Here is a 25,733-nt window from a genome sequence, read left to right on the forward strand (position 1 = left end):
ATCATTCAGCCTGGACACTGAGGTCCAGCTCCGAGGGCCTTCTGGCGGTTCCCTCATTGCGAGAAGTGAGGTTACAGGGAACCAGACAGAGGGCCTTCTCGGTAGTGGCGCCCGCCCTGTGGAACACCCTCCCTTGAGATGTGAAGAAAATAAGCAGCTATCTTATCTTTAAAAGACATCTGAAGGCAGCCTGTTTAGGGAAGTTTTTAATATTTAATGCTGTATTGTTTTAACACTTGATTGGGAGCTGACCAGAGTGGGCGGGGTATAAATAATAAATTATTATTATTATATTACCGTATTATTATCATCAGTTGAATCCCTCCCCATCAAATCAATTTAAAAAGAGAAAGAAAAACTCCTTCTGTTCACTCGGAGCCATGGGTAGCGTGCAAATCTGCGTGCTCCAAATTGTTAAGATTGCAGGGTGGGGTGGGGGATGGGGCAGAGGACTTCCTGAGCTAAGCTACCTACACACCTTCTTGCAGCCAGGACAGGTACACGCTCTTGGCTGCAGACCACCTCATCTGCCATCATCCAGCTCTTCTTAGAAGAAGGGGAGGTAGGCAGGGGCCTCTCAGAGAAACAAAAGGCGACATTATTCCCCCAGGAGCCTCGCGCTCTGATGGATGAATAGAGTATTCAAAGACATAAATCTTATGGACTAGATTGTTTTTCATCCTCAGATATAACTATGCCAGTTGTCTGCTGGAAGGCGGAGCCCCTGCTGCGACGAGAGCGGGGGAACGGCAGTGTGCCTTGATGCTTGCACCTTCTCCAGAACATTTGGGCTGGGTTCTGGGGGGCTGTAAGGAGGAGGAGAGCCATGCTACCTGAAAAGGAGTCACAGATGGTCTGTGGGTTAAACCACAGAGCCTAGGACTTGCCGATCAGAAGGTCGGCGGTTCGAATCCCCACAACGGGGTGAGCTCCCGTTGCTTCGGTCCCAGCTCCTGCCAACCTAGCAATTCAAAAGCACATCAAAGTGCAAGTAGATAAATAGGTACCGCTCCGGCGGGAAGGTAAACGGCGTTTCCGTGCGCTGCTGTGGTTCACTAGAAGCGGCTTAGTCATGCTGGCCACATGACCCGGAAGCTGTACGCCGACTCCCTCGGCCAATAAAGCGAGATGAGCGCTGCAACCCCAGAGTCGGTCACAACTGGACCTAATGGTCAGAGGTTCCTTTACCTTTACCTTTAGGCTTGCTAAGATGTACAGTGGTACCTCGGGTTACAGACGCTTCAGATTACAGACTCTGCTAACCCAGAAATAGTACCTCGGGTTAAGAACTTTACCTCAGGATGGGAGCAGAAATCATGCGGCAGCAGCGGGAGGCCCCATTAGCTAAAGTGGTACCTCAGGTTAAGAACAGTTTCAGGTTAACAACGGACCTCTGGAGCAAATTAAGTACTTAACCCAAGGTACCACTGTATAAGACTGAATCAGATAAGTGCTGGAGATGCAAATAGGTGGAGGGAACGTTCTTTCATATGTGGTGGACTTGTAAAAGGGTAAAAGAGTATTGGGAAATGATCCATAATGAACTGGGAAAAAATGTTGAAAAGTGCTTTCCCCCCAAACCCAGAGTCCTTTCTATTGGGGATAATTCAGACTGAAATTCCCAGGTGTCAAAAAAAGTTATTTATGTATGCTACTACTGCGGCCCATGTTTTGTAAGCCCAAAAATGGAAAACATGCGAGGTCCCAACTAAAGAAGAATGGCAACTTAAGTTGACAGAATATGCATAACTCGCAGACTTAACATATAGAATAAGAGAACCAGAAGAACATACGTTTAGAGAAGTAAAACAGAAAATTTAATAAAAATTATACATAGGTTGTTTTTCATCCTCAGATACAGTATAACTATGCCAGTTGTCTGCTGGCTGGTCTCTGGAACAGTCACATTTGGGCTGGGTTCTCGGGGGCTGTAAGGAGAAGAGGAGCCATGCTGAACCGGGCTAATCTAGTACAGCATCCTACTTCCCACAGGGGAGAATGCTCTTGTGCTCAGGTTCTGTGGGTGCCCTTGGCCTGATCCAGGGGGATCTTATGTTCTTATTGTAGTGGCCAGCCAGTTGCTTCCAGGAATCTTACAAGGAAGACATGAGAGCAGGTGTAAGTTCCCCTGCGCTTACTCCATAGCGAACCTAAGGAAAGCCTGCTGGGTCAGGCCAATGGCCCGTCTCTTCCAACATCCTCTTCTCACGGAGGTGACTCAGATGCCTGTGGGAAGCCCCCAAGCAAGATCTGATCACAAGAGCCCTCTCTTTCCCTTCTCGTGGCTTCCAGCAACTGGTATTCAGAAGCATCTCTGCATCTGGCTGTGGAGGCAGAACTTAGCCGTCACAGCTAGTCACTGCTGATAGCCCTCTCCTCCACTATGAATTGCCCAATGCTCTTTGAAAGCCATCCAAGATGGTGGCCGTCCTTGCCTCCTGTGGGGGAGAGTTCCACAGTTCAACTAGGTGCAGCATGAAGAAGTTGTTTCTTTCATCTGTCCTGTGAAGGAATGACCGCCGGGTGTGGAGCACACTTCCACCCGCAGACAAGCCGCAGCTGTCTGAACATCATGTCCTCTATCTAACCTTTGCTCTCTTAGTAGTCTGCCGTGCCCTGTCTGTGACCTTTGTCTCTTTCGATTAAACATTGTTCAGGGGGAAAGTGACGCAGTGGAAACAGGTGCCAAAATAACTTTGTACCACCCCACGATTTCATGATTGGAAGATGTGTAAAGGGCACAGTCCAAAATGTATCTGACTAGTTTTGCATATTGTGCTAATAAAAAGAGCCTCGGCAGAGCTAGCTGGCAGCTTGCTTATGCACAGCTCACCTGATGATCAACACCTGTCTTGTGTCCTTCACTTCAGTCCTGAATCTTCCAACATTCAGCTTCATGGGATGCCAATGAGTTCCAGTGTTATGAGAGAGGGAGAATTAGTTTCTGCCATCCACTCTCTCTATGCCACGCATAATTTTATACACTTCTACTATGTCATTTCTTAATTCATTATTATTATTATTATTAATCCCACCTTTCCTCCAGGGAGCTCAAGGTGGCCTACATACTTTCTCCTCTTACCCATTTTCCTACAACAACCCTGTGAGGTAGGTTAGGCTGAGAGGCAGTGAGAAGAAGAAGAAGAGTTTGGATTTGATATCCCGCCTTTCACTCCCTTTAAGGAGTCTCAAAGCGGCTAACATTCTCCTTTCCCTTCCTCCCCCACAACAAACACTCTGTGAGGTGAGTGGGGCTGAGAGACTTCAAAGAAGTGTGACTGGCCCAAGGTCACCCAGCAGCTGCATGTGGAGGAGCGGAGACGCGAACCCGGTTCCCCAGAGTACGAGTCCACCACTCTTAACCACTACACCACAGTGGCTCAAGCTCACCCAGCGAGCCTCCCAGCTGAGGGAGGATTTGAACCCTAGTCTCTCCCAGGTCCTAGCCCAGCACTCCAACCACTACGCCACACTGGCTCGCATCACCTTTTTCTCCTAAGCTAAAAAGTCCCAAATGTAACTGGTGACGGTGACACGACTCCGCAAAGCTGAGTGATGCTCATCCTGTGTCTTCCCTTTACTTACCAGGCGCGGCTCTGTAGTTATTTCTTGGTGAGTCTGTCGGTGGAAGGTCCTCTGTGTCACCCTGGGAGAAGCAGAAATGAAAGTTGGTCCCTCTCCAGGACACAGGAAGAGAGATCAGAAGCCTGGGCTCTGGGTGCAACCTGCCTTGCTGGTCTGGTCAGCACTGGGTTCCTTCCTCTTCCTTTTCCCCACAGGTAAGCTGCTCATGTGACGGAGAAGTTGTGGACAGGTGTGCAGATGCCCAGGTAATGGCTCCTGTCAGTCCTCTCTGTTGTTTGCCCCTTGATGGCTTTTGTTGGCAACTGGGATTATGAGTGTGCTGGGCCCAGGGGTAACCCATGAAATGTGGTCCAGGTCCGGTCCAGAATCCAAAGGTTCCACTAGGAGTCAGTCCAACAGGGCCAAGGCAGGACACAAGGCAGGAAACCAGGCAAGGACAGGTACAAGATTTCAGGCAGGATCTGGCATACAGCAATGTTGCTCCCACAACCTGGGGTGGGGTCCGACAGCCTTTTATCTTTGTCGGGGTAATGGCCGGTCCTGATCCCCCAGAGACTCACCTCCCTGTTTCGCCTGAAGGCGAGCACTCCTCCTGCAAGTACTTAGGCCTCTCCTTCTCTCAGACCTTAGTGTCTGCAGCTCAGGAGACGTCCGGTGGGTTACTAGACCCAGAGGCCGCCTCAGCCTCCCCTGACCCAACTGGTAGTGGAGCAGCTGTAAGTGATGGCCCAGCTGAAGGCAACGAGGTAATCCTCGCATCTGGAGCCAGGGCAGGCTCAGGCCCCTGACTCAGCCCAGCTGGTGTTTGTTGCAGGGGAACCTGTGCAGACTGGGACTCTTCATTGTCAGGCCCCAGACTTGGTTCAGATGATGCCTGAGGCAGAGGATCCGGTGCAGACTGAGACTCCTCTGGTGCCGAGTCCGAGCCTGAGTCCCAGGCCATCACAATGAGCAGCTAGCAGCTTCATACTCAAGGTTGCTTGCGAATTCTAAAAAACAAACAAACAAAAATCAGTGCAGTTTTGAAGAGTTCAGTCCGCCATCTTGATTCAGAATGGTGTCCACTTGTATCCAAACATAGGTTCCTTGATCTCAGGAAGCACCCTGCAAAGGTTATGGTATTTTAAGAGGTGTCCTACTGCACGGAGAACAAACACATTTCCAAAATATTGTTACAGGTTGGGGAGGGGGGACAAATTCCCTTAAATTCCTGGGTGCCAAATCCTCCCCATAATTCCTGGATTTAGTAAGGGTCAAAATTAATCAAGGCTTGATTCAACTTTTCCAAGCACTGAAACATAACTAGATTTAATTATGCTAAGGAACCAAGCCAGCTCTGCAGGGGACAAAAGCCAAGGATGGCCATCAAGGAAACTATCAGAGGGCAAGACTGGCAGGCAAGGGTGGGCCCTTCTTCAAGCTTAGGGTTTCAACCTTGAATGAGGTAGGCTGGGGGGAGGTCCTTAGCAGTGAGAAGGAGAGGGAAGGGCAGACCTCTGTGTGAGCTGGGCATGACAGGCTGGAACTAAGAGACACAGAGGATGACTTTTTGCTGTCTGTTGAATCCAGTGCTGCCCTTAAGACCCAAATCGGATGGGAACTCTCTGCAATCCCTCTATCTGGACTGAGGTGGCATATAGGTGTAAATAGTACCATATAACATAAGGACACTGCCATCTCTGCTGTGCCCAATTTCTGAAGAAAACACAAATCCTGGGTAAGTGCCTGGAACCCATGAAATCTCATACTGCTCAGAGATAAGGATAGCATGTAGCAATATATAACAGGGAAACAAACGAATAAGGATGATATTTGCAAATCTTTTTAAAAGATTCCTTAAATCTATAGGGCCCAAAGGCCGAGATCACAATACCCGCTGCCCAAACAACTCACCATGCAAGGGAAGTTGTTGGGGGGGTGCGTCGCAGGACACTTCACATCTAGGATGGGAAATTTAGAAGTTGTGGGTATGTTGTTGTTCTTTGAAATCCCCAAATGCTTTTTTCACCTTTAGATTTGGGCCAAGGTTAGTTACACTGCATGTTAATAGGAGAGGATCAGGTATCTAATCTGCGTTGAGTGACCTTAAACATCATCCTCTGCACGGAATCATAAAAGCAGTTCTGTCCCAGAGAACCCATCAACCACATCACGGCTTCTGTTTAATTGTGGAGCTCAAAAGCTGTGTTTTTTTGGTACCACAGTATTGTTATACACTGGCTGCACAAGCCCTGAGCCCTTTCAGCTCAGACTAAAACTGCACACCTGTACTCTTGGGATGGCCGATGGTGCAGGATGATGGGAGCTGGAGTCCAACCACATCTGGAGGGCTACAGGGTCCCCATCCATGAATAGGCATTTAAAACTGATCTGTGTGGTTAGAGCATCTGCTTTGCATGCAGAAGGTCCCAGGTTCAATCCCTGATGGCATCGCCAGGTGCGTCTGGGAAAGAACCCTGTCTGAAAATCTAGAAGGATGCTGCCAATTGGTGCAAACAGTACTGATGGACCAAGGATCTGACCTAAGTATAAATCAGTTTTCTATGGTTCTGGGTTCCTAATGGGACTCGCTCCCAGGTACAAGTGCTCAGAATTGCATCTTTAAGTGTGTATCCGGGGTGGCATTCAATCTGCCTTAACTTTTATTTTCTCCATTTCAGCCAGTGGCTCTGAGGTTGCACAGGTGCCCGTTCCAGGTGAGCTCTTGTTGCGAAAGAGAAACCACCACTTGAAGCTGTGTCTTATAGATCACTGCAGAGATCGGGGAAAGGGTTCCTAAATGGTGCCTGGGTTGTTGCTGAATCCTTGCCCATTTTAGCTTCCTCCTGCAAGCCCCTCCCATTGCGCCTATTGGACAGTGTCCATGATGTAATGGGCAGGCCTGTCCCCCGGCCAGTGGTGGCTGGTGCCCATTTGTAGGGTGGAAGGCAGGGAGCCCAACAGTAGGTGGCGCCAGAGGCAAATGATTGAGTCAGAGACAATTCATTCCAATTTTGTCCCTACCCTCCGTCCTGGTCAGGGCTGGAGTCAGGTGCAGATCAGCACGAAGGTAATAAGTCACCGATGCCAGCGAAGTTAACTCTTCATTCAAGTAAACCGAAATACAGCTCAGGCCTAGAAGTCTCAGCAACCCTTTCTGGTTGGTCTTGCGCTGATGACACAGTTGTGAGGACTGAAGGTCCCTGCCTTCCCACCCCTCTCTAAGGCTCCTCCTCTCCAGGGTTTTCCCTATGCAGTCTCAAACTGTGTCTGCACACAACTAGTTTCTTATCTGCTCTTTTCATTTCTCTGTGCGTCCTCAGAGACCAGGGAGGAGGAGTGATGATCGCAGCAGGAGGGGGAGATTCCCTGGACTCTTCAGCCGCCTCTTGATCTCACCCTTCTGCAGCCTCTGCTTTCACTTCAGAGTCTGAACTGCACTCTGCCACAGACTCTTCCTGCTCACTAAACCCTGTTGCCTCTTCAGCTTCTAATGCCTTCCAGTCTTCTCTGCCTTCTCCCTCTGACAACTGATTGTCGTCCCTCCACCACTCCCTAGGCTCTGAGCCTTCTCCTCTTGGGGGTTCCCTTGGGGGTTCCCCAGCTGGCGCCTCCCTCCCCTCCTTTGGATCCAGCCAGTCCATGACAGCCCTGCTGGGTTCCTCAAGGGCAACGCTGGGACTAAGGAGGAGGAACGTGGCAGGCAATTCTATACCGCGGACTGCAGGCAGGCAAGGGGGGGCAGGTTGAGTTTGGCAGGGTGTTGTCCCATTTGCTCTAATGGACCGGCCTTGTTCTCCCAGAGGTCCGGCTAGTCAATGGGCGCAGCCGCTGCCAAGGACGCGTGGAGATCTTCTACAACAACACCTGGGGCACGGTGTGTGACGACGACTGGGACATCGTGGATGCCAACGTGGTCTGCCGCCAGCTGGGCTGCGGCCATGCTATCGCCATGCCGGCCACTCTCTCCTTCGGCCAGGGGCGTGGGCCCATCTTCCTAGACAACGTGGACTGCAAAGGCAGAGAGGCAGCCCTCAGCGAGTGCAGCAGCCACGGCTGGGGCATCCACAACTGTTACCACTATGAGGACGTAGCTGTCACCTGTAATGGTACAAAGGTTTGGGTCTGTCTGGTGGCGGTGGCAGGAGGGAGAGGGGTGAAGCAGGCTTATTTACTGCATTTGTATCCCACCTTTTCCCCCTCCCTAGAGCTCAAGGTGGGGCACATGGTTCTCCCATCCTCATTTAATCCTCACAACAACCCTGTGAGGTAGGTTAGGCTACAGGAAGTCAGCGACTGGCCAGAGGTCACCCAGTGAGCTTCATGGCCAAGTGTGGGCTTTTAACCCTGGTCTCTTAGGTCTTTGCCTGACACTCTAACCACTGCACCGCGCTGTCCTGCAGGGGACACCACTAAGGAACCCTGTGTATCTTAAACAGGGTGGAGGATAGGCTGGATAGAAACATAAAAAGTTATGACGGTAATACAATTGCATGGGGATTAAATATTTCAAAAGAGAAAAGGATTATTATTATTATTATTATTATTATTATTATTTATATACCGCCCTATACCCAGAGGTCTCAGGGTGGTTCACTTAAAAAGATCACAGTATATAAAATAAAAATAAAAGCAATAACCCAATAGTACTCCCCAAAAAAGAGCAACATTTTAAAAGGGTATGGGATGTTGATCAGGTCAACCAAAGGCTTGGTTAAAAAGGAACGTTTTTGCCTGGTGCCTAAAGGTGTAGAATGAAGGATACCACATTTGTTTGACGGCTGTTTTGATTTCTTACCTCCCCCCCACCATGAGGTCGCAGGGTGGGTTACAGTAATTTAAAAATACAATATTAAGATCAGTTACGGTTACAAGAATAGGGTGGGTCCTATATATTTGTACAAACACCCCAATCTCTGAATGCTGAAAGACTTCCAGGTTCAGTTTCCTTGGAATGAATGTCAGTGGAGACTGTGGTGTCTTTAGGATATATGGTTTTATTTACACATATATACCACCTGAGCATAGGATGGAGGGGCTCACACTCCTCCTCTCCAGGGTCTTTCCCACGCAGTCTCAGGCTGGGTCTGCACACAACCACCCTCTGCTCTGCCTATTTAATTTCTCTGCGTGTTTTAGGAGGCCAGCAGAAGGGGAGCAGTAGGAGGTTGAGAATCCCTGGCCTCTGCTTCTACCTTGGAGTCTGAACTGTGCTCTGCCACAGCCTCTTCCTGCTCACTAAACCCTGTTGCCTCTTCAGCTTCCAACACCACCTCCTCCCAGTCTCCTCCTCCTTCTCACCATCCCACCTCCAATCTTCTGGCTCTGAGCCTTCCTCCCTTGGGAGTTCCCCAGCTGGTTTCTCCCACCATTCCTCTGCATCCAGCCAGTCCATGACATTTGGACATCATTTCAATGATATGAAAGCCCGCCTCTAAGTTGTTTACATAAAATATTCATCAGAAACTAGTGATGAAATCAACATACTTTAAAGACAAGCAGACGTTTGTTAAAAGTGAAATATAGATAAAATCAACAGTTTTATAGAAAAAAACAAATGTACCTAATAAAATTACAGGTGTGCCTGAATAGAAACATTTTTAGCTGGTATAAGAAACAATAAAATGAAGGAGCCTATTGTAACCCACCCTGAGACCTGTTAGTGAAAGGCAGAAAATACTAATAAATATTACTACTGCTACTACTACTACTACTACTTCTAATAGGCAGTCAAATGTCATCAAGCACAATGGATTTATCTAAGAAATTAATTGAACAAGTTGACTGGCCCTGCTTAAGAGGTTGGAGGTATACATGTTTGCATGCATAGCAGAGGGCAAGCAGATACTGTTGATGGAGATGATTGACTGACGTTCATCCTTCTGTTGGCTTGTTTGTTTTTGCAGAGCTGCTGCCCACCCAAGCATCCAGAGGACCAATCAGCAAAGCAGCCACCGCCTCGTTGCAAAATGGGGAAAGTGAGTGCTTTTTGGATTCACATGAGAAGCTGTCCTCGGCTAGCACAATTCGCAATAGCAACACGATACATGTACATAGTGTTGCTGTTATTCATATCTTAACTTATAATAAAAATGTAAAGGTCTCATCAGGCTGCAGTTCTTATGACTGCCAACAGGTGGCGCTGCAAACCGCAGTGCGATGAGAGGCTGTTGCTGCTACTGGTTGCCTTCCTCATCCCTGGTTACCAGGTGCTGCAACTGCGGGAGGGGGAATGAAGGAGAGAAACTATTTGTCCCCTTTCTCCTGCTGTAGCAGCTGATGCCACCAATAATGGGGAAACAAAGGAGAGATAGTCCCTTATCTCCTTGCTCCCTGCAAGGCCCTTTCCACCTGGCCTAGGGGGCAGGGCCCACACACACCAGCCCTACTGAAGAGGCTCCTCGTGAGGCCAGAGGAACATCACCCGGCTAATGTTTTATTGATTTATTGATTTAATATGCTGTAAACCAGGGGTAGGCAACCTAAGGCCCATGAGTAGAATGTGTCCTTTTATTTAAAATGCACCTCTGGGTTATTTGTGGGGCCTGCATGGTGTTTTTATTTGAGTAGAATGTGTGCTTTTATTAAAAATGCATTTCTGGGTTATTTGTGGGGCATAGAAATTTGTTCATATCTTTTTTCAAAATATAGTCTGGCCCACCACATGGTCTGAGGGATGGTGGACCAGCCCACGGCTGAAAAAGCTTGCTGACCCCTGCTGTAAACCGCTTTGAGATTTTTATTAAAAATATAAAGCTGTATAGAAATTAAAATAAAATAATAAAAACCTTCACTGCGGCCACTACTAAAATGCAGGTTCCTTTCTTGGGTCTCCCTTAGTGGAGGCGGTTTGGATGACCCCCGGGGTCCCTTCCAAGTCTACAATTTGTACCCTGACTCTCCCTATCCCTCTTCCAGGCGATGGGAGCATCCGGCTGGTGAGCGGCGCCAACTCTTGCCAGGGCCGGGTGGAGATATTCTACAAAGGGAACTGGGGCACGGTGTGTGATGACGACTGGGGGCTGAGCGATGCAGCTGTGGTGTGCAAGCAGGTGGGCTGCGGGCACGCCGTAGACTACAGGACCAATGCCTACTTCGGCTACGGCACGGGGCGCATCCTCCTCGACAACGTCAACTGCGATGGGAGCGAGCCACACCTCTCAGCCTGCTACAGCCTGGGCTGGGGCATCCATAACTGTGGTCACCACGAAGATGCTGGTGTCATCTGCTCAGGTGGGTGGACCCCTCAGGGCTTGGGGCAGCCGGGCAGGCGAAGGGGGCAGCCGCCCTGTGTGGGAAGTGCCATAGCCTAGTGGTTAGAACATCGGCTTGTAGGCAGGAGGCCGCAGATCCAGTCCCCAGCGGCATCCCCAGGTAGGGCTGGGGGGGGGGATCCTGCCTGAAACCGGGGGGAGCTGCCAGTCAGTGTAGACAATACTGAGTTGGATGTATCTGTAGTTTGACTCCATGTGAGGCAGCTTCCTGTGAACGCCTAGCAATGCATTGCAGAACCAGGGTGGATAAAAATCAATTATTTTTTTAAAAATCAAAAAAATCGGATTTTTAAAAATTTAAATCGGATTTTTAAAACAAAATGCTTTTGGATGAAAAATATTTCCAAAGATTGTTGTTGTTGTTTAGTCATTTAGTTGTGTCCGACTCTTCGTGACCCCATGGACCAGAGCACGCCAGGCACTCCTGTCTTCCACTGCCTCCCACAGTTTGGTCAAACTCATGCTGGTAGCTTCGAGAACACTGTCCAACCATCTCGTCCTCTGTCGTCCCCTTTTCCTTGTGCCCTCCATCTTTCCCAACATGAGGGGCTTTTCCAGGGAGTCTTCTCTTCTCATGAGGTGGCCAAAGTATTAGAGCCTCAGCTTCAGGATCTGTCCTTCCAGTGAGCACTCAGGGCTGATTTCCTTCAGAATGGATACGTTTGATCTTGCAGTCCATGGGACTTTCAAGAGTCTCCCCCAGCACCATAATTCAAAAGCATCAATTCTTCAGCGATCAGCCTTCTTTATGGTCCTGCTCTCACTTCCATACATCACTACTGGGAAAACCATACTTAAGTTACTTTATAGTCCAAAGGCTATTCATCAGGAAATAAGGATTTGTTTTAAGTTTTTCATGCGTGCTAAAACTCAGTCTAATTTTTTTTAAAAAAAACACCCGTTTAACCACATCAGTTAACAAACATGGGTACATATGCTATAATGTTATTGTTTTAGTTAAATAATTTTTTTAAATTGTTATTAAGGAAATGATTATTTTTCTCCTTCCAATAAAGTACAGCAGAAAAGTTGTCCAAATGTAAACAGTTAATTTATTAAACCTCACAATAATTTTATAATTATCTATGTTTTTCTAATAGTATAACCAAATCAGTAATTTTTGATATAACTGTAAAAACTACTCTGGAAATTTATTATTCCAAAAAAGAAACCTTCATCTGGTTGTAAATATTAAGATTATACCAGCAAGAATGAGTCTTTCTGTAAAAAAAATGATTTAAATCAAGTCTTACTGACTAGTGATTTAAATTGATTTGATTTAAATCAAATCCACCCTGTGCAGAACCTGGGAGAGCGCCAAGATTTGCTCCCATAGAGTTGGAAAGGGCCACAAGTGTCAACTAGTTTGAACCCCTGACAATGCAGGAATATTTTTGCCCAATGTGGACGTGGCGCTCGAACACACGGCATGGAGATATAGAGTCTCATGCTCTACTAGCAAGATCTAGGGATGGAACGAGGCCTTTCATCTTCCCAGGGAACTCATCCTAGGACCCACTCCTTTCCTGAGGGGAGGACGGCCTTAAAAGGGCAATCCTCTCGGTCAGAGCCTGACACCCTGGCTCCTCGCTGCTTGTTAAACTGCTCTATCAAGCCCTCTTCCCAGGGAACTCTGGGAATTGTCATTCCGTAAGGGGACTAGGGGACCGCCTAACAATTCTCAGCACCTTTAACAAACCACAGTGTTGTGGACTGGCTGGATGCAGAAGTGTGGGGGGGGGAGGCACCAGATGGGGAACCCCCAAGGGAACCCCAGGGCAAGAAGGCTCAGAGCCAGGGAAGTAGTGGTGGAACAACAATGCGTGGTCAGAGGAAGAAGAGGCGAGGAGGAGGTGTCGTAAGCTGAAGAAGAAACAGGGTTTAGTGAGCAGCAAGAGGCTGGGGCAGAGAGCTGTACAGAATCTGAGGCAGGAGAGGAGGGAGATCAAGAGACAGAGTAGAGACAGGCTGCTGAAGAATCCAGGCAGTCTCCCCCTCCTGCTGTGAACAGCTCCTCTTTCCCCTGGTCTCCCAGAACATGCAGAGGGATGAAAAGGGCAGAGCAATGAGAGACTAGACGAAAGAGCCTAAGATTGCTTGGGAAAGACTTGGCAGAGGAGGAATCTTAGGGAGTGGTGGGAAGGCAGGGGACCTTCAGTGTTTGCAACTGCCTCATTTGAGCAAGACCTACTAGGAAGAGCTGCTGGGAATCTCTAGGCCTGCACCGTTTGGGTTTCTTGAATTAAACATTAAATTCACTGACTTGCTTTGATTGATGACCTATTGTCTCTTTCCAGGTCTTGGGATGACCACGACCACAGCTGCCACCACCTCAGTGGATCCCAACTATGAACAGTCATTCACTGATACAGCCACAGGTAAGGGAGAACCTGCTGTTGCTAATCCCACCCACCACAAAACTCCAAAGGGGACAGTTTATGTTTCCATGACTTCAAAGATATAGGAGCACACTTTTGTTATCTGGGAAAATGCTGGTTGTGATCATAGATTGGTGGTGGAGAACTTTTGGCCTGTGGGGGCCTAGTTAGATCCACCATGCTTCAGATCCTAACCCCACCCCTGTCATAGGTGCACAAGCCAGTTCTCCACTCCAACCCCAATCTGGTGAAATGGGAAGAGAACCATATTTGACCCATTGCTACTGGGGAGGGGGGAAACCTGAAATGAAACTTTGCACCATGTAGAAATATAGTGTTATAGGTCTGGCGGGTCAGTCTGGATGATACCTGTGGGTCCCTTCCAGGCCTGTGATCCTGTACCTAGTGAGGTTTAGAGTCTAGTAGAAGAGGCTGTTGAACCAGCTTCTTTGTAAGATAATGGCCTGAATTTGGCCAGTTGAGTACTGCCATGTACATGTCCAAAGAGGCTGCTCTGTTGCCATAAAGACAAATGGCCTTTTCCCACCTCACCTGCCTGAATGCCACCTCCTCCTAGAATGGAGAACAACAGGCCAAGGGGGACTTTATGTGGGGGTCGGGGAGAAAGTTTTTGATTGCTGCTGGAAGCTGGAGATACATAGACATGCCTTGATCTGTGCTTGACCCAAAACTGTGAGTTTGGGGCTTCCCTGGAATTGAATGAGGAAGCAAGATCTGGTGGGGTGTTGATGCTACGAGCCCTTCCATCCTTTGCTCAGATTGTATATATGTGTAAATAAAACCATATACCCCAAAGACACCACCATCTCCACTGACCTTCATTCCAAGGAAACCAAACCCTAGGCAAGTGCAGGCACCCCCGGAGTCTCTCACTGCTTGGAGATTGGGGTCCTGAAAGCTGCAGATCAATGGGGCCACTAGGGGCGCATCAAAAGATGGCTGACAATAACATCTTTCCGACCCACACGAGGTAATTTGGAGGCTGTGATGGGAGTAAATAGCCTCCCTACCCCCCCAGGATTGGGGGGGCTGCCCTTGCCTGCTGTGCCCTATACCACCCCTGAATTTGTGGGGATGGGGGCACTAGGCAGAATGCCCTCCTGTGGATTTCGGCGCTCCTGGACGCTGCCTCTGATCCGCGCCTCTAGCTGCAAGAACTTCAAAAGAAATGATTAGGATGAAGCGAATGCACATATTTCAAGGAAGGAGGGGGAGTAAAGACTGCTAACAGAAGAGATCTCTGATAAACGAGTCGGAGGAACATGAATCAATCAGATGAAGATACACCAAGACTCGGTATGGCAAAGGGACTGGATGGGGGAGGGGGAAAAAACTTTCCTTTCTTTCCTCTATGTGATTAAACAAGAATCCCCCCCCTCACAAGTCAGAAATGTCATTTTAAGGACTTAAGCTGTGGATTTAAGGCTGTGTGGAGATAAACTTTCTAACCAAAGCATGTTTTGAGAAGAGCGTGGAATGTATAAGGGCTTTGGAATGACGCAGTTAAAAATACCGTCACCATATTGGGAAGTTCTGTCGGAGGACTTAAGTCTGGGAGGAGAAATAGAGAAATAGAGCTGTTTTTATATTGTGGGTGAAAGTCCTCAGAGGGACTTAAGAACGACAGTTCTGTGATTAATGATGGAAAGAACGATGTTATCTATGAATGCAATGATATATGGAAACCATCTCGATTTGAGGATTGGACGAACGGAAAAATTCACACAGGATTATTATTGGTGTTTATCGGCTTAAGGAGATTATCAGAAGAGATCATAAAGAAAAAAGAGAAAATATACGAACAAGATGAGATGTGGAAACAGCAAGATAAGACTGGATAGAATTATGAACTTTGTTTGGACTGATTTGGACATTAACGCAGTAGCAAGAAGATGATCAGAATCCCCCTTCGGATCTTGAAATATGGGTCCCCTCAACAAAATTTAAAATTCGGCTTTGTAATTCAGAATTTATGTGATGTGATTTGATTTGATTTGATTGGCCGGTTAATAAAAATTATTTTTTTAAAGAAAGAAAGAAAGCTGCAGTTCAAATCTCTATTAAAGGACCAGCAGGAGAGGTGCAGTTAAAAAGATAGTCCCGGAAGCTGAGTTCAAAACACAGGGTTGCCTTCCTGCCTCGTGGCTTGCCCATCTGTGTCCAAGGGCAACTGGTGAGATATAATTGGAGGCCGGATGTTGTTGTGATGACAGGATATGTCTTTTTGCAGTCACAGATGGTCGAGATCAGCCTTCTCCTGAGACTGAGATGATGGTGACCTCAGCCCTTCTCCTGCTAGAAAGAAGAAGTAAGTGTTTGCCTGCCCTTTGTCAATGGAAATAAAGCTTCATCAGAGATGTAAAAATCTGCAAAGAAGAGATTGAGAGAGCTGGAGGTTGAGGGGGCTGTCTCGCTGATGGGAAGGTGTTTATTTCAGACAATGTGAAAACAGACCCAGGAGCAGGAAGGATGAAGCCCTGGTGTTTCCTCTCTCATCCCATAACATCCGCTTTGTGTCCATGTAAGTGACAGGGAACCTGAGCGCTCCTGGTGTTGTTGCACTACGATTCCCATCAGCCCCAGCAAGTGTGGCCAGCAGACAAGGATGATGGGAGTTGTAGTTCAGCAACACACTTAGAGCCACAGCCCCACCCCCAATGTCAGGTTTCTATAGTCAAGCTTTCCCTGTTTAGGCAGCCCTTATTTCCCGTGTCCTTGATAAACCACTGCCCCTGTTTCCACCTCCATACACTATGCTGGTGTGAGTTGCTAGCGCTGAACTTTCTCCAAGTCCCGGCCCCTATTCTCTGCATCTCTGAAAGGGTGGGAGGAGGAGGCAGGTGCATGTTGTCTGCTGTGCACACAGGTGTACAAGTTTGTGCATGGGCACTGAGGCCCCTTGCTTAGAATCATAGTCATAGAGTTGAAAGTGGGGCTTGAGAGTCATCTAGTCCAGCCCCCTGCAATGCAGGAATATGCAGTTCTCCCATACAGGCATCGAACCTGCAACCTTGGCGTTATTAGCACCACTCCCATACCAACTCAGCTACCCAGCAACTATTGATACAAGCTGTTTCTAAAGCAACAGAATTCATGAGGATCAAGGCCCCCTTGCCGGTGCTCTTGCCACTCTCTGAAAAAGTGAAACAGGGGGGAGAGGAAAACCTGGAGCCAGAATGTCCACAAGGTCCCAATCAAAGGAAAAGTGGATGTGGGGGATGCCCTGCCTTGTGACATCATAGAATCACAGAATCATAGAGTTGTAGAGTTGCAAGGGTTCTGGTCCAATTCCCTTGCAATGCAGGGATCTCTGCTAATGTATCCCTGGCAGATGGCCACCCAACCTCTGCTTAAAAACCTCCAAGGAAGGAGAGTCCATTACCCTCCATAAGTCACTCCGGCCTTTTCTCCCCTTCTGTTTTCTGACCAGCAGGTGGTGGCATACGACTAGCAAACGGGAACAGCAGTTGCCAAGGGCGGGTGGAAGTCCTGTACGGGGACTCCTGGGGGACGGTCTGTGATGACGACTGGGACTTCCCCAACGCCCAGGTGGTCTGCCGGCAGGTGGGCTGCGGCTCGGCGGTGGTGGCCACCGTGCTGGGCTACTTCGGCTACGGCACCGGACCCATCCTCCTGGACAACGTGGACTGCACTGGCACAGAGACTGACCTGTCCGATTGCTTCAACCTGGGGTGGGGGCAGCACAACTGCGGGCACCACGAAGATGCCGGCGTCATATGCAGAGGTGAGAGGGACAGGGGGCAAGGAGGGGTTGTGGTTTCATCGTAGGGTTGGAAGCCCCCCAGCCAAAGGGTGATCTAGTGCAACCCCCTGCTGTGCAGGAATCACAGCTAATGAATCCCGGATAAGCCGCTCTCCAAAACCTCCAGTGGATCAGAGAATTTTGGGAGATAGAAATGACCTGGTGTTATAAAATGTAAACAGCGCAGGTTCCCCTCGGATGCCTCCAAGCTGTCAGTCTTTTTCAGGAGGGAGTTGTGTGTTTATCGGAATCTTAGTTCTGCGTGATTAAAGGGGACCAAAGTTCTCTTGTCACCCCAGCACAACAAATCCACATGAAACACACACACACACACACACACAGAGCAGACTTTTTTGTGGTGTGGAAAATGACTGAGAAATAATGCATTGAAAAGTGTGGGATGAATGGATGATTAACAGCAAGACATGTAAACAGCTCATGAGGGAATCAGGACAATTGCTCCTTGTCACAGGCGCCACCTTGTAAAAATAAAAATAAAAATGCATGGTAGGAAGTTGGACTGGAATAGATGGCCCTTCCAACTCTCCAGTTCTCTATGAAGTCAGTGTTTTTCTTTCTAAATAAACTTTCAAGGTTGGGTGTTTTATTGTCTTGTTCCACCATTCCTCCAAGGTGCTCAAAGTGGCATGCATACTTCCTGCCCTATTTTATTCTCACAACAATCCTGTGAGGTGGATTAGGCTGAGAGGCTGTGACTGACTCCAAGGTCACTCAGTGACTTTCCTGGCTAAGTGGGGTCTCCCAGGTCCTAGTACAGGTCCCTGAACCCCAGTCTCCCAGGTCCTAGTACAACTCTAACCACTGCACTGCACTTCCCAGTGCCTTTCTGTGTGATGTGTGTGGGGTGCGTGTCTCTACGCTGTTAAATGTACCCCTTGCTTTTTCCCTGGTCCCAGGTGCAGAAGAATCTGGAGATCTCTTCCAAGAAGACCCTTTTGCCACCACCACATCAACCACCACACGTCCCAAGGATGGTATGTGGGGCACAGGGCCTCTAGCTCCCCGCTTGCTGACTCTCAGCTGAAATTCCTGATGTTTGGCAGGAACAGGGCAAGACGCTGCTCTAGGTGGCTGCCTAGGGCAAGATTTCTCAGGGGGCAGCGCTATGGTAACAGAAGAGGAATTGTCTTTTCTGAACACTGCCTTTACGGCTGTTGCTCAGGAAGGAATGAGCACGTCATGCTGCAAGGCAGTGTTGCAGCATTTCATAGAATCATAGAATTGTAGAATTGGAAGGGACACCAAAGGTCCTCTAACCCAACCCTCCACAATGCTGGAATACAACCTCTGGTTTAAAACATCCAATGAAGGAGAGCCCACCACCTTCCGAGGGACTACTGCCAGAAAGTTTCTTCCTGATATTTAACTGGAATCTCCTTTCTTGTAACTTAAATCCATTGGTTCAAGTCTAATAATAATAATAATAATAATAATAATAATAACAACAATAATTTATTTGTACCCTCCCCATCTGGCTGGGTTTCCCCAGCCACTCTGGGCAGCTTCCAACAAAGATTAAAAATACATTAAAATGTCACACATTAAAAACTTATCTAAACAGGGCTGCATTCAGATGTCTTCTAAAAGTTAGATAGTTGTTTATTTCCTTGACATCTGATGGGAGGGCGTTCCACAGGGTGGGTGCCACTACCGAGAAGGCCCTCTGCCTGGTTCCCTGTAGATTTGCTTCTCGCAGTGAGGGAACCGCCAGAAGGCCCTCAGCGCTGGACCTCAGAGTCCAGGCAGAATGATGGGGGTGGAGACGCTCCTTCAGGTTTTCCTACCCTCCGGAACAGCAGAAAACAAGCTTGCTCCGTCTTCCATGTGACAGCTCTTCAGGTATTTGAAGATGGCTATCATATCTCCCTCTCAGTCTTCTCTTTTCCAGACTAAACATACCCTACTCCCTCAAACATTCCTCACAAGGCTTGGTTACCAGACCCTTCATCATCTTGGTCTCCCTCTCTGCCTGCCTTCTAGCTTGTCTATGTCTTTCTTGAACTGTGGTGCCCAGAACTGGTCCCAGGCTCCAGGTGGGATCTGACCAAGGCAGAATAGAGCAGGATTATGACTTCCCGTGATCTAGACATTATACGTCAGCTGATGCAGCCTGGAATCGCATTAGCTGCTTTTGCTGCTGCATCGCACTGTTAACTCATGTTCAGCCTGGGGTCTACTAAGACCCCTGGACCCTTTTTGCATGTATTACTGGTAAGCCAGGTGCCCCCCCCCCCCCAATCTTATATTTGTGCATCTGATTATTCCTGCCAAAGTGCAGAACCTTACATTTGTCCCTGATGAAATTCATTTTGTTAGTTTTGGCCCAGTTCTCCAATCAGCTAAGGTCATCTTGAATCCTGATTCTGTGTTGTGCAGTATAAGCTTTAAAAAAAACCACAGTATTGTGATGGATGAGGTGCCTTTGCTTGATCAGACAGAACAGTGGCCCACAAAAGTTGAACCCCCAGGCCTGAAAATTACACAGGATTCTACAGAGGCATTCCCTTGCTTAGCATTACACATACATAAAAATTAAGTCACATTCTCAGAGGGAAAGTGTGCCTGTGTTATTCGAGCCGGATGCCTGATTCAGCGGGAATAAGAGGGTACCTGCTCTCTATCAGGCTCGCTTGAGGCTGAGTTTTTCCTGCACAAGCATTCTTGCCACGTCCTTAATACAGTCTGAGTAAGCAGATTCTCCTAATATCCTTAATGCACTCCGAGTAACAGGAATCAGAAGATTCCCTTTACGGTAGGTGGAGGAACAGATTTGCATAAAGATGCTGGAGAAATTATTCACAGCCAGAACAGTGAACCGTCCAGAGGTGCGGTGGACAGACTCCTCCTTGGAGGAACTCTGAGCTTGTGCAGAGTGCATTATAATTATTATTTTTTCAAATAAAATATTCATTTTATAACACAAATAAACAACACAAACAGGAAAACAAACAATACAAACAGATTCTTGTCTTATCCTTATTTTTTCTAAACATAGGTGGGCTTCCCCAAGTCCCCCCTATCTGATTTTCATTTTACCTCATCTTTAGCAGTTTACATATATCATAATTTCTAACCATTTTTTTATCACACTTACTTTAACCATAAAAATCTTCACATTTTATCACTTGCAAATAATACTGTTTTAAAATACACTATCTTCTAACCCTACAGCCTAAATCCACTATTCTAAGATTTAAATATTAACATATTTTTTCAAGTATTCCTTAAACTTCTTCCAATCTTCTTCCACCGTTGCTTCTCTCTGGTCTCGGAGTCTCCCAGTCAGTTCAGCAAGTTCCATATAGTCCATCATCTTCACCTGCCATTCTTTGATAGTTGGCAAATCTTGTTTCTTCCAATTCTTCCCTAGCAATATTCTCGCAGCTGTTGTGGCATACAGAAAAAAAGTAACATTGTGCAGAGCGCATTATTGTCTCAGCTGAGGAGCAACAGGGAAAACTGGGTGGTGGCCGGTGGCACAGCCATTGAGTTGGTGGGGCACAGATTTTTTGGGGGGAGGGGCTTCACTTAAGCCTTGTGACACCCGCCCCCCTCTGTTTCCCCTATTTGCAGGCTTCCTCCGCCTGGTCAACGGGAGCCACCGCTGCGAAGGGCGAGTGGAGATGTTCTACCTGTCTCAGTGGGGGACAGTGTGTGACGACGCTTGGGACCTCAAGGATGTGAAGGTGGTGTGCAGGCAGCTGGGCTGTGGGGGGGCCTTGGCTGCCTGGGGGGAGGCCCGCTACGGCCAAGGGACCGGCTACATCTTCCTCGACAACCTCAAGTGCAAAGGTGACGAGAGCTCCCTGCTGCGCTGCTCCCACATCCGCTGGAACGTGCACAACTGCGACCACTCAGAAGATGCGGGAGCTCTCTGCAGGCTCCTGTGATGGGCTGGAAGGTATGGTCTGAGCCAGGCCCTGATCCAGGCAAGGGCTTGCATGCGCTTCCCCTGTTCCCGAGGAGGCTTGCATGCAGCTTATTTGCTGGGGTTGATGGGTAGGGGGTGCTATCTTGAGACAGTTGGCCAAGAACTGGACGAGGAGACGTCTGGGTCCAAAGGGTCAGTGACGGGGTGTGTGGGTCTGCTTGGGGGGATCCTGCTCCTCCTGCACCTCCTCCTTGACTTTGGGCTCCAGGTCTAAGCAGGGGTGGACCCTGACAGTCAACTCTTGCCTGTACTGCAGCGCCACCAGAGCTGCAAGTGGCCACAGGGTGGTATTTCAAGTCCATGTGGATCAGGTGACTTGCCTGGTTGCTAAGCAACACCTCTGTTTCAATAGGGACAGAATTAACCCTTAAGGTACAAACAGAATGACCTGTGCCGCTGCACTTCCAACACAATCGGCTATAGGATTTCTGGGCTGTGCAATTAAATTGGACTTGTCAAATAAATAACTTATATTAAGTTATTTATTTGAAAAGTCAAATATGAGCGCATTAAATAAATAAATAAACAAATAACAGATTAATGCAGAAACAGGGTGGGATGGATTTATGAGTGAAACTAAGGCTAGGAATGGATGGATTAAAATAAAAACAACAACAAAAACATGATTTCGGTAGGTGCTGTTCAGCAGAAACATGCCAACAGGCTAGAACGTCTCAGAAAGCAGCATTCCTATTTTAGAATACAGGGACTCTCAACTCATGCTGGGGTTCTGTTCTGGGGATAATGCATAAAGCCAAAATTTGCATATTGTGTTTTCAATGGCAGGTGGGGTTTCCAAAGTCCTTTCCCCCGGATGACCTCCCCCTTTCCACTGCCCCGTTAATTTTTTTTTGGGGGGGGTGCATAAAGCTGAATGTGTGCAAGTTAAATGCGCCTAAGCTGTGAGTTGCCTGTGGCCATATCATCTGAAGAGCCTTTGCAAAATGTAAAATGAAGCTACCTATTTAAAATAAAGTGGATCCCCAAGCATTTGCAAAGGAACCATCAGCCCCTGTCAGACACAGGTATGGGATTGGAGGCGGCGGATGCCTTTGAGTTTGGCTACCTTCCTGCTCTCTGTTTTAAAGAATAAGCTTGTTTCAGGAGCGGTTCCTGCCTCAGCTCAAATTAACTGTGCAAAATGGGCCCTTCCTCTTTCAGACGGATGTTGCCAGCCCTCGCAAGGACAGCGCTCCAGTTGTGGGAGCCTCAGTTTCCTCGGACAGTGGCTGAAACCTTCTCATTCCAATGGTGCCTTTGCAGCTTTTGTGTGTGCCTGTGTACACGTGTGTAAATCTCTGTATAAAGGTTGGCGTGCGTACCTGACATGGAGAACACCCTCTACCCCACTGCTGCAGCCAGGAAGACTGCTTTTCGCTCATCGCCTCAGTCAGGGGGTGGGGGACCCTTTTCATCCCGAGGGCCACATTCCCTCGTGGAGTAGTCTGCCGGGGGCCAGGTACCGGTGGTGGGGCAGGGCACAGACAAAAGTGGGGGGACGGACACAAAGGACAGGATTCTTTCCTTTGTCCAGCAGGCTGTGTTCCAATGGTGCACAAAACCTGCCAGAGGTTTCTACACTGGGAGCCAGTGTGGTGTAGTGGTTAAGAGCGGTAGTCTCGTAATCTGGGGAACCGGGTTCGCGTCTCCGCTCCTCCACATGCAGCTGCTGGGTGACCTTGGGCCAGTCACACTTCTCTGAAGTCTCTCAGCCCCACTCACCTCACAGAGTGTTTGTTGTGGGGGCGGAAGGGAAAGGAGAATGTTAGCCGCTTTGAGACTCCTTAAAGGGAGTGAAAGGCGGGATAACAAATCCAAACTCTTCTTCTTCTTCTACACCTTTGCATGAACATTTCTCCATCATCCAGCGAAACAAGTGGTCAGTTCATGGCTTAAGGACACATTGCAGCCAGGAAAAAGCACCTGAGGAGGACGCAGAGCAGGCCTGAGGCGCTGTGGAGAGATGTAGAGGGAGTCCCAGGCCACACTCACAACACCGTCCATTGAAAGCACTCTTGGACGCCTCTTCAGAGAGTCATGGCTTCCCCCAAAGAATTCTGGGAGATGGAGTTCATTCAGGGTGCTGGAAGTTGTTAGAAGATCCTTATTGTTCTCAGACCCTCCAAGGGTCCCTATTTCCCTGGACAGTCTTAGATTAACAGAAGCCATCCCAGTTTCTGATCTGATCCCGGAATGTCCCACTTTTCCTCAGGACGTCCCTATTTTCATCAGAGGAATGTTGGAGGGAATGCGCCATTAATGAGTCATGGTTCCCAAAGTGGTTTAACGGTCAGTCCCTCTTCATGGGTAACTGGGAATTGTATCTCTGTGAGGAAAATGGGAGCCACCTAATAATTCCCGTGGCAAATGCAATAATGGCGTCTGGTCCCCATGTGTTTGGTTACACCTAATAATTCCCTGAACAAACAACAGCTCTCGGAATTCTTGGGGGAAGCCATGACTCTTTGAGGTAGCATCATAATGCTCTCTGTGAGGGGAATTGGAGGGTATCCTGACATCTCTCTGCATGCTTAACCAGCTATAAACTTCCCCCAAAGAAAACTGGGAGCTGTAGTTTGTTAAGGGTGCTGGGAGTCGTCAGGAGACCGCTAATGCCCTCACAGAGATACATACCCCAGAGCTCCCTTTGAAGAGAGGTTGATTGTTAAGCCACTATGGGCAGGGCTGGCCCAAGACATTTTGTCACCTGAGGCAAACCACCAAATGGCGCCCAATTCCCTGCCAGGGAAGGAGGGGAAGAAGGGGGTGAGTCAAGATCTACATCAGGAACAAGGGGGGTGAGATAAAGATATATATCAGTATCTTCTGCCCCTGTGGATCCTGCCACCTGAGGTGGTTGCCTCACCTAGTCTTAAGGGAGGGCTGGCCCTGACTATGGGAATTGCAGCACCGTGAGGGGAATAGGCACCTCCTCAACAAACTACATCTCCCAGGATTTGATGGAGTTGAAACCATTTTATTGGGAATAATCTCTAACACGCATTCAGAATGAATAGAAGAAGGAAAAACACCAGAAATTTGTCTTTGCAACAGCAAAGGAAAGTAGATGCTGGAGACTGAACCTGAGAACTTCTGCATGCGAAGCAAGGGCTCTACCATGGAGCCCCAGCATTGCAGGGGGTTGGACTAGATGACCCTTAAGGTCCCTTCCAATGTGACAATCCTGCAATTCCACTGAAATGAGGAAAGGGTTAAAGCTCCTTTGCAGTTTTGGGTGCTCTGAATCTATGGAGGGAGAGAAAAGAAACATGCCTGTAAGCTCCACTTTCCTCTTCTTAATGCTTATTTAGAATATCCAAGGCTAAGCAGACACATATCCTCCTTCCAGGGAGCAACACGCAGGCTCAGCGGTGGAATTACCATTCCATTCAGTTTATGAAACACCTTCCAGGCGAGTCTCAATGTCATTTGCAAACCATCCATGAAAGCAACGGAAAATGGTTTTTTTAAACAGTACAAACAAATAACTAAAGAGAGGTCTTAAAAAGCCACATGCCGAAGGCAGAGAGCTTTCCATCCATCCGGATTGTTTCTGGAAAGCACAGATAGAGGGCGCCAATGAGAATTCTGTTCCACAGAAGCAGGGGCCGCCATGTTGAAGGCCCTGCTGCAGTGCAGGCTTTGGAGATCTTTGACACTTGCAGGAGAGCGACCCATGCTGGGTGTGTAAGGGATAAGGCGGACCCTCAAGTCACCAGGTCCTGAAACAGTGTAGGGACATATATGTCAGTACCTTGAACTCGGCCCCATGGCAGACTGGCAGCCGATGCGAATTCTGAAAGCAAGGTGTTATAAACAGGCGGGAGTTTGCCCCCCGCAAACGATCTATAGCCCTCCTCTTCTGCAGCCCCTGGATCAACCTGAGTAATCCATGATTACTCAGAAGCAAGCCCCTTTCAGGTACCCAAGACTTACTGCCAGGTAAGTGGGCACAGGACTACAGCCTTATTCATTAAAAAATAAAAAAAATCCTCCTTAACGTTTGGTGCTGGGTTCTCCACCCCCCCTCCTCCTCCCAACCCACATATAAGAAAGCATTTCCATTGTGTGTAGAACTTAATTGCTTTTCAGTCACCCAATGTAAGCAAAGTCTGCGGCAAGAAATGGCCGCCTTAGCAATAGGTAAACTGAGCCAAAGGGGGGGAGGAGAGAAAGGGGGATTGTTGCTCAAAGTGCAGGATTGGCTCAGAATAAGGAGCTAATCAAAAAGCAAAGCCCCCAGCCATGTAAATATATGTAATTTGGGTGGGGAGGGAACATGGGAAGGGGAAAAGGGGGAGAAAGTGTTTGTATAATTCTTTTGTTAATATTTTAGTGTGCATATTCCAAGATGTCATTTTTTTTCTTATATGTTCTTTTTGAATAAATAAAAGCTCTTTCAAAACTCTCTCTTGCTCGGTTTCTCTCTGTTTAAAGACACAGTGTGTGTTCACGTTAGCGTTATTTTAGGTTTTATCATGTCTGTATCACATCTTTCTTTCCAAGGAGTTCAAAATGGCATGCATGCTTCTCCTTCACCCCACAACAGCCCTGTGAGGTAGGCTTCAAGGCAGTGACTGGACCCAGGGTCAGCCAGGGAGCTTCATGGCCAAGTAGGGATTTGAACCCTGAACTCTACCAGATTAGAACCTGGTCTGACACACCGATCTGACACACTTACCACTGCACCACACTGGGTCTCTCAGCATAGAGCGCAGGGAAGCTGCGGTCCTCCCGCCCACATTTCAGAGCTCTTTAGTTAGTCATTTATTTGATTTATT

General features: G+C 48.1%; 1 protein-coding gene across 1 annotated transcript; it reads left to right on the forward strand.

Annotated features, from left to right (window-relative positions):
- Nucleotides 1-6,009: 6,009 nt before the first annotated feature.
- SSC4D (scavenger receptor cysteine rich family member with 4 domains) lies at nucleotides 6,010-25,193 on the forward strand (the record flags this gene model as incomplete). Its single annotated transcript, XM_080983331.1, has 12 exons — nucleotides 6,010-6,022; nucleotides 6,246-6,281; nucleotides 7,368-7,673; nucleotides 9,471-9,542; nucleotides 10,483-10,797; nucleotides 13,136-13,216; nucleotides 15,468-15,545; nucleotides 15,675-15,758; nucleotides 16,671-16,982; nucleotides 17,918-17,995; nucleotides 20,595-20,922; nucleotides 22,114-25,193. The coding sequence occupies 11 exons, from the start codon at nucleotides 6,010-6,012 to the stop codon at nucleotides 20,909-20,911; spliced, it is 1,692 nt and encodes a 563-aa protein (XP_080839457.1). The 3' UTR covers nucleotides 20,912-20,922; nucleotides 22,114-25,193.
- Nucleotides 25,194-25,733: the final 540 nt, after the last annotated feature.

This window comes from Podarcis pityusensis, assembly GCF_964106645.2.
Source record: "Podarcis pityusensis genome assembly, chromosome: 15".
Taxonomy (NCBI): domain Eukaryota; kingdom Metazoa; phylum Chordata; class Lepidosauria; order Squamata; family Lacertidae; genus Podarcis; species Podarcis pityusensis.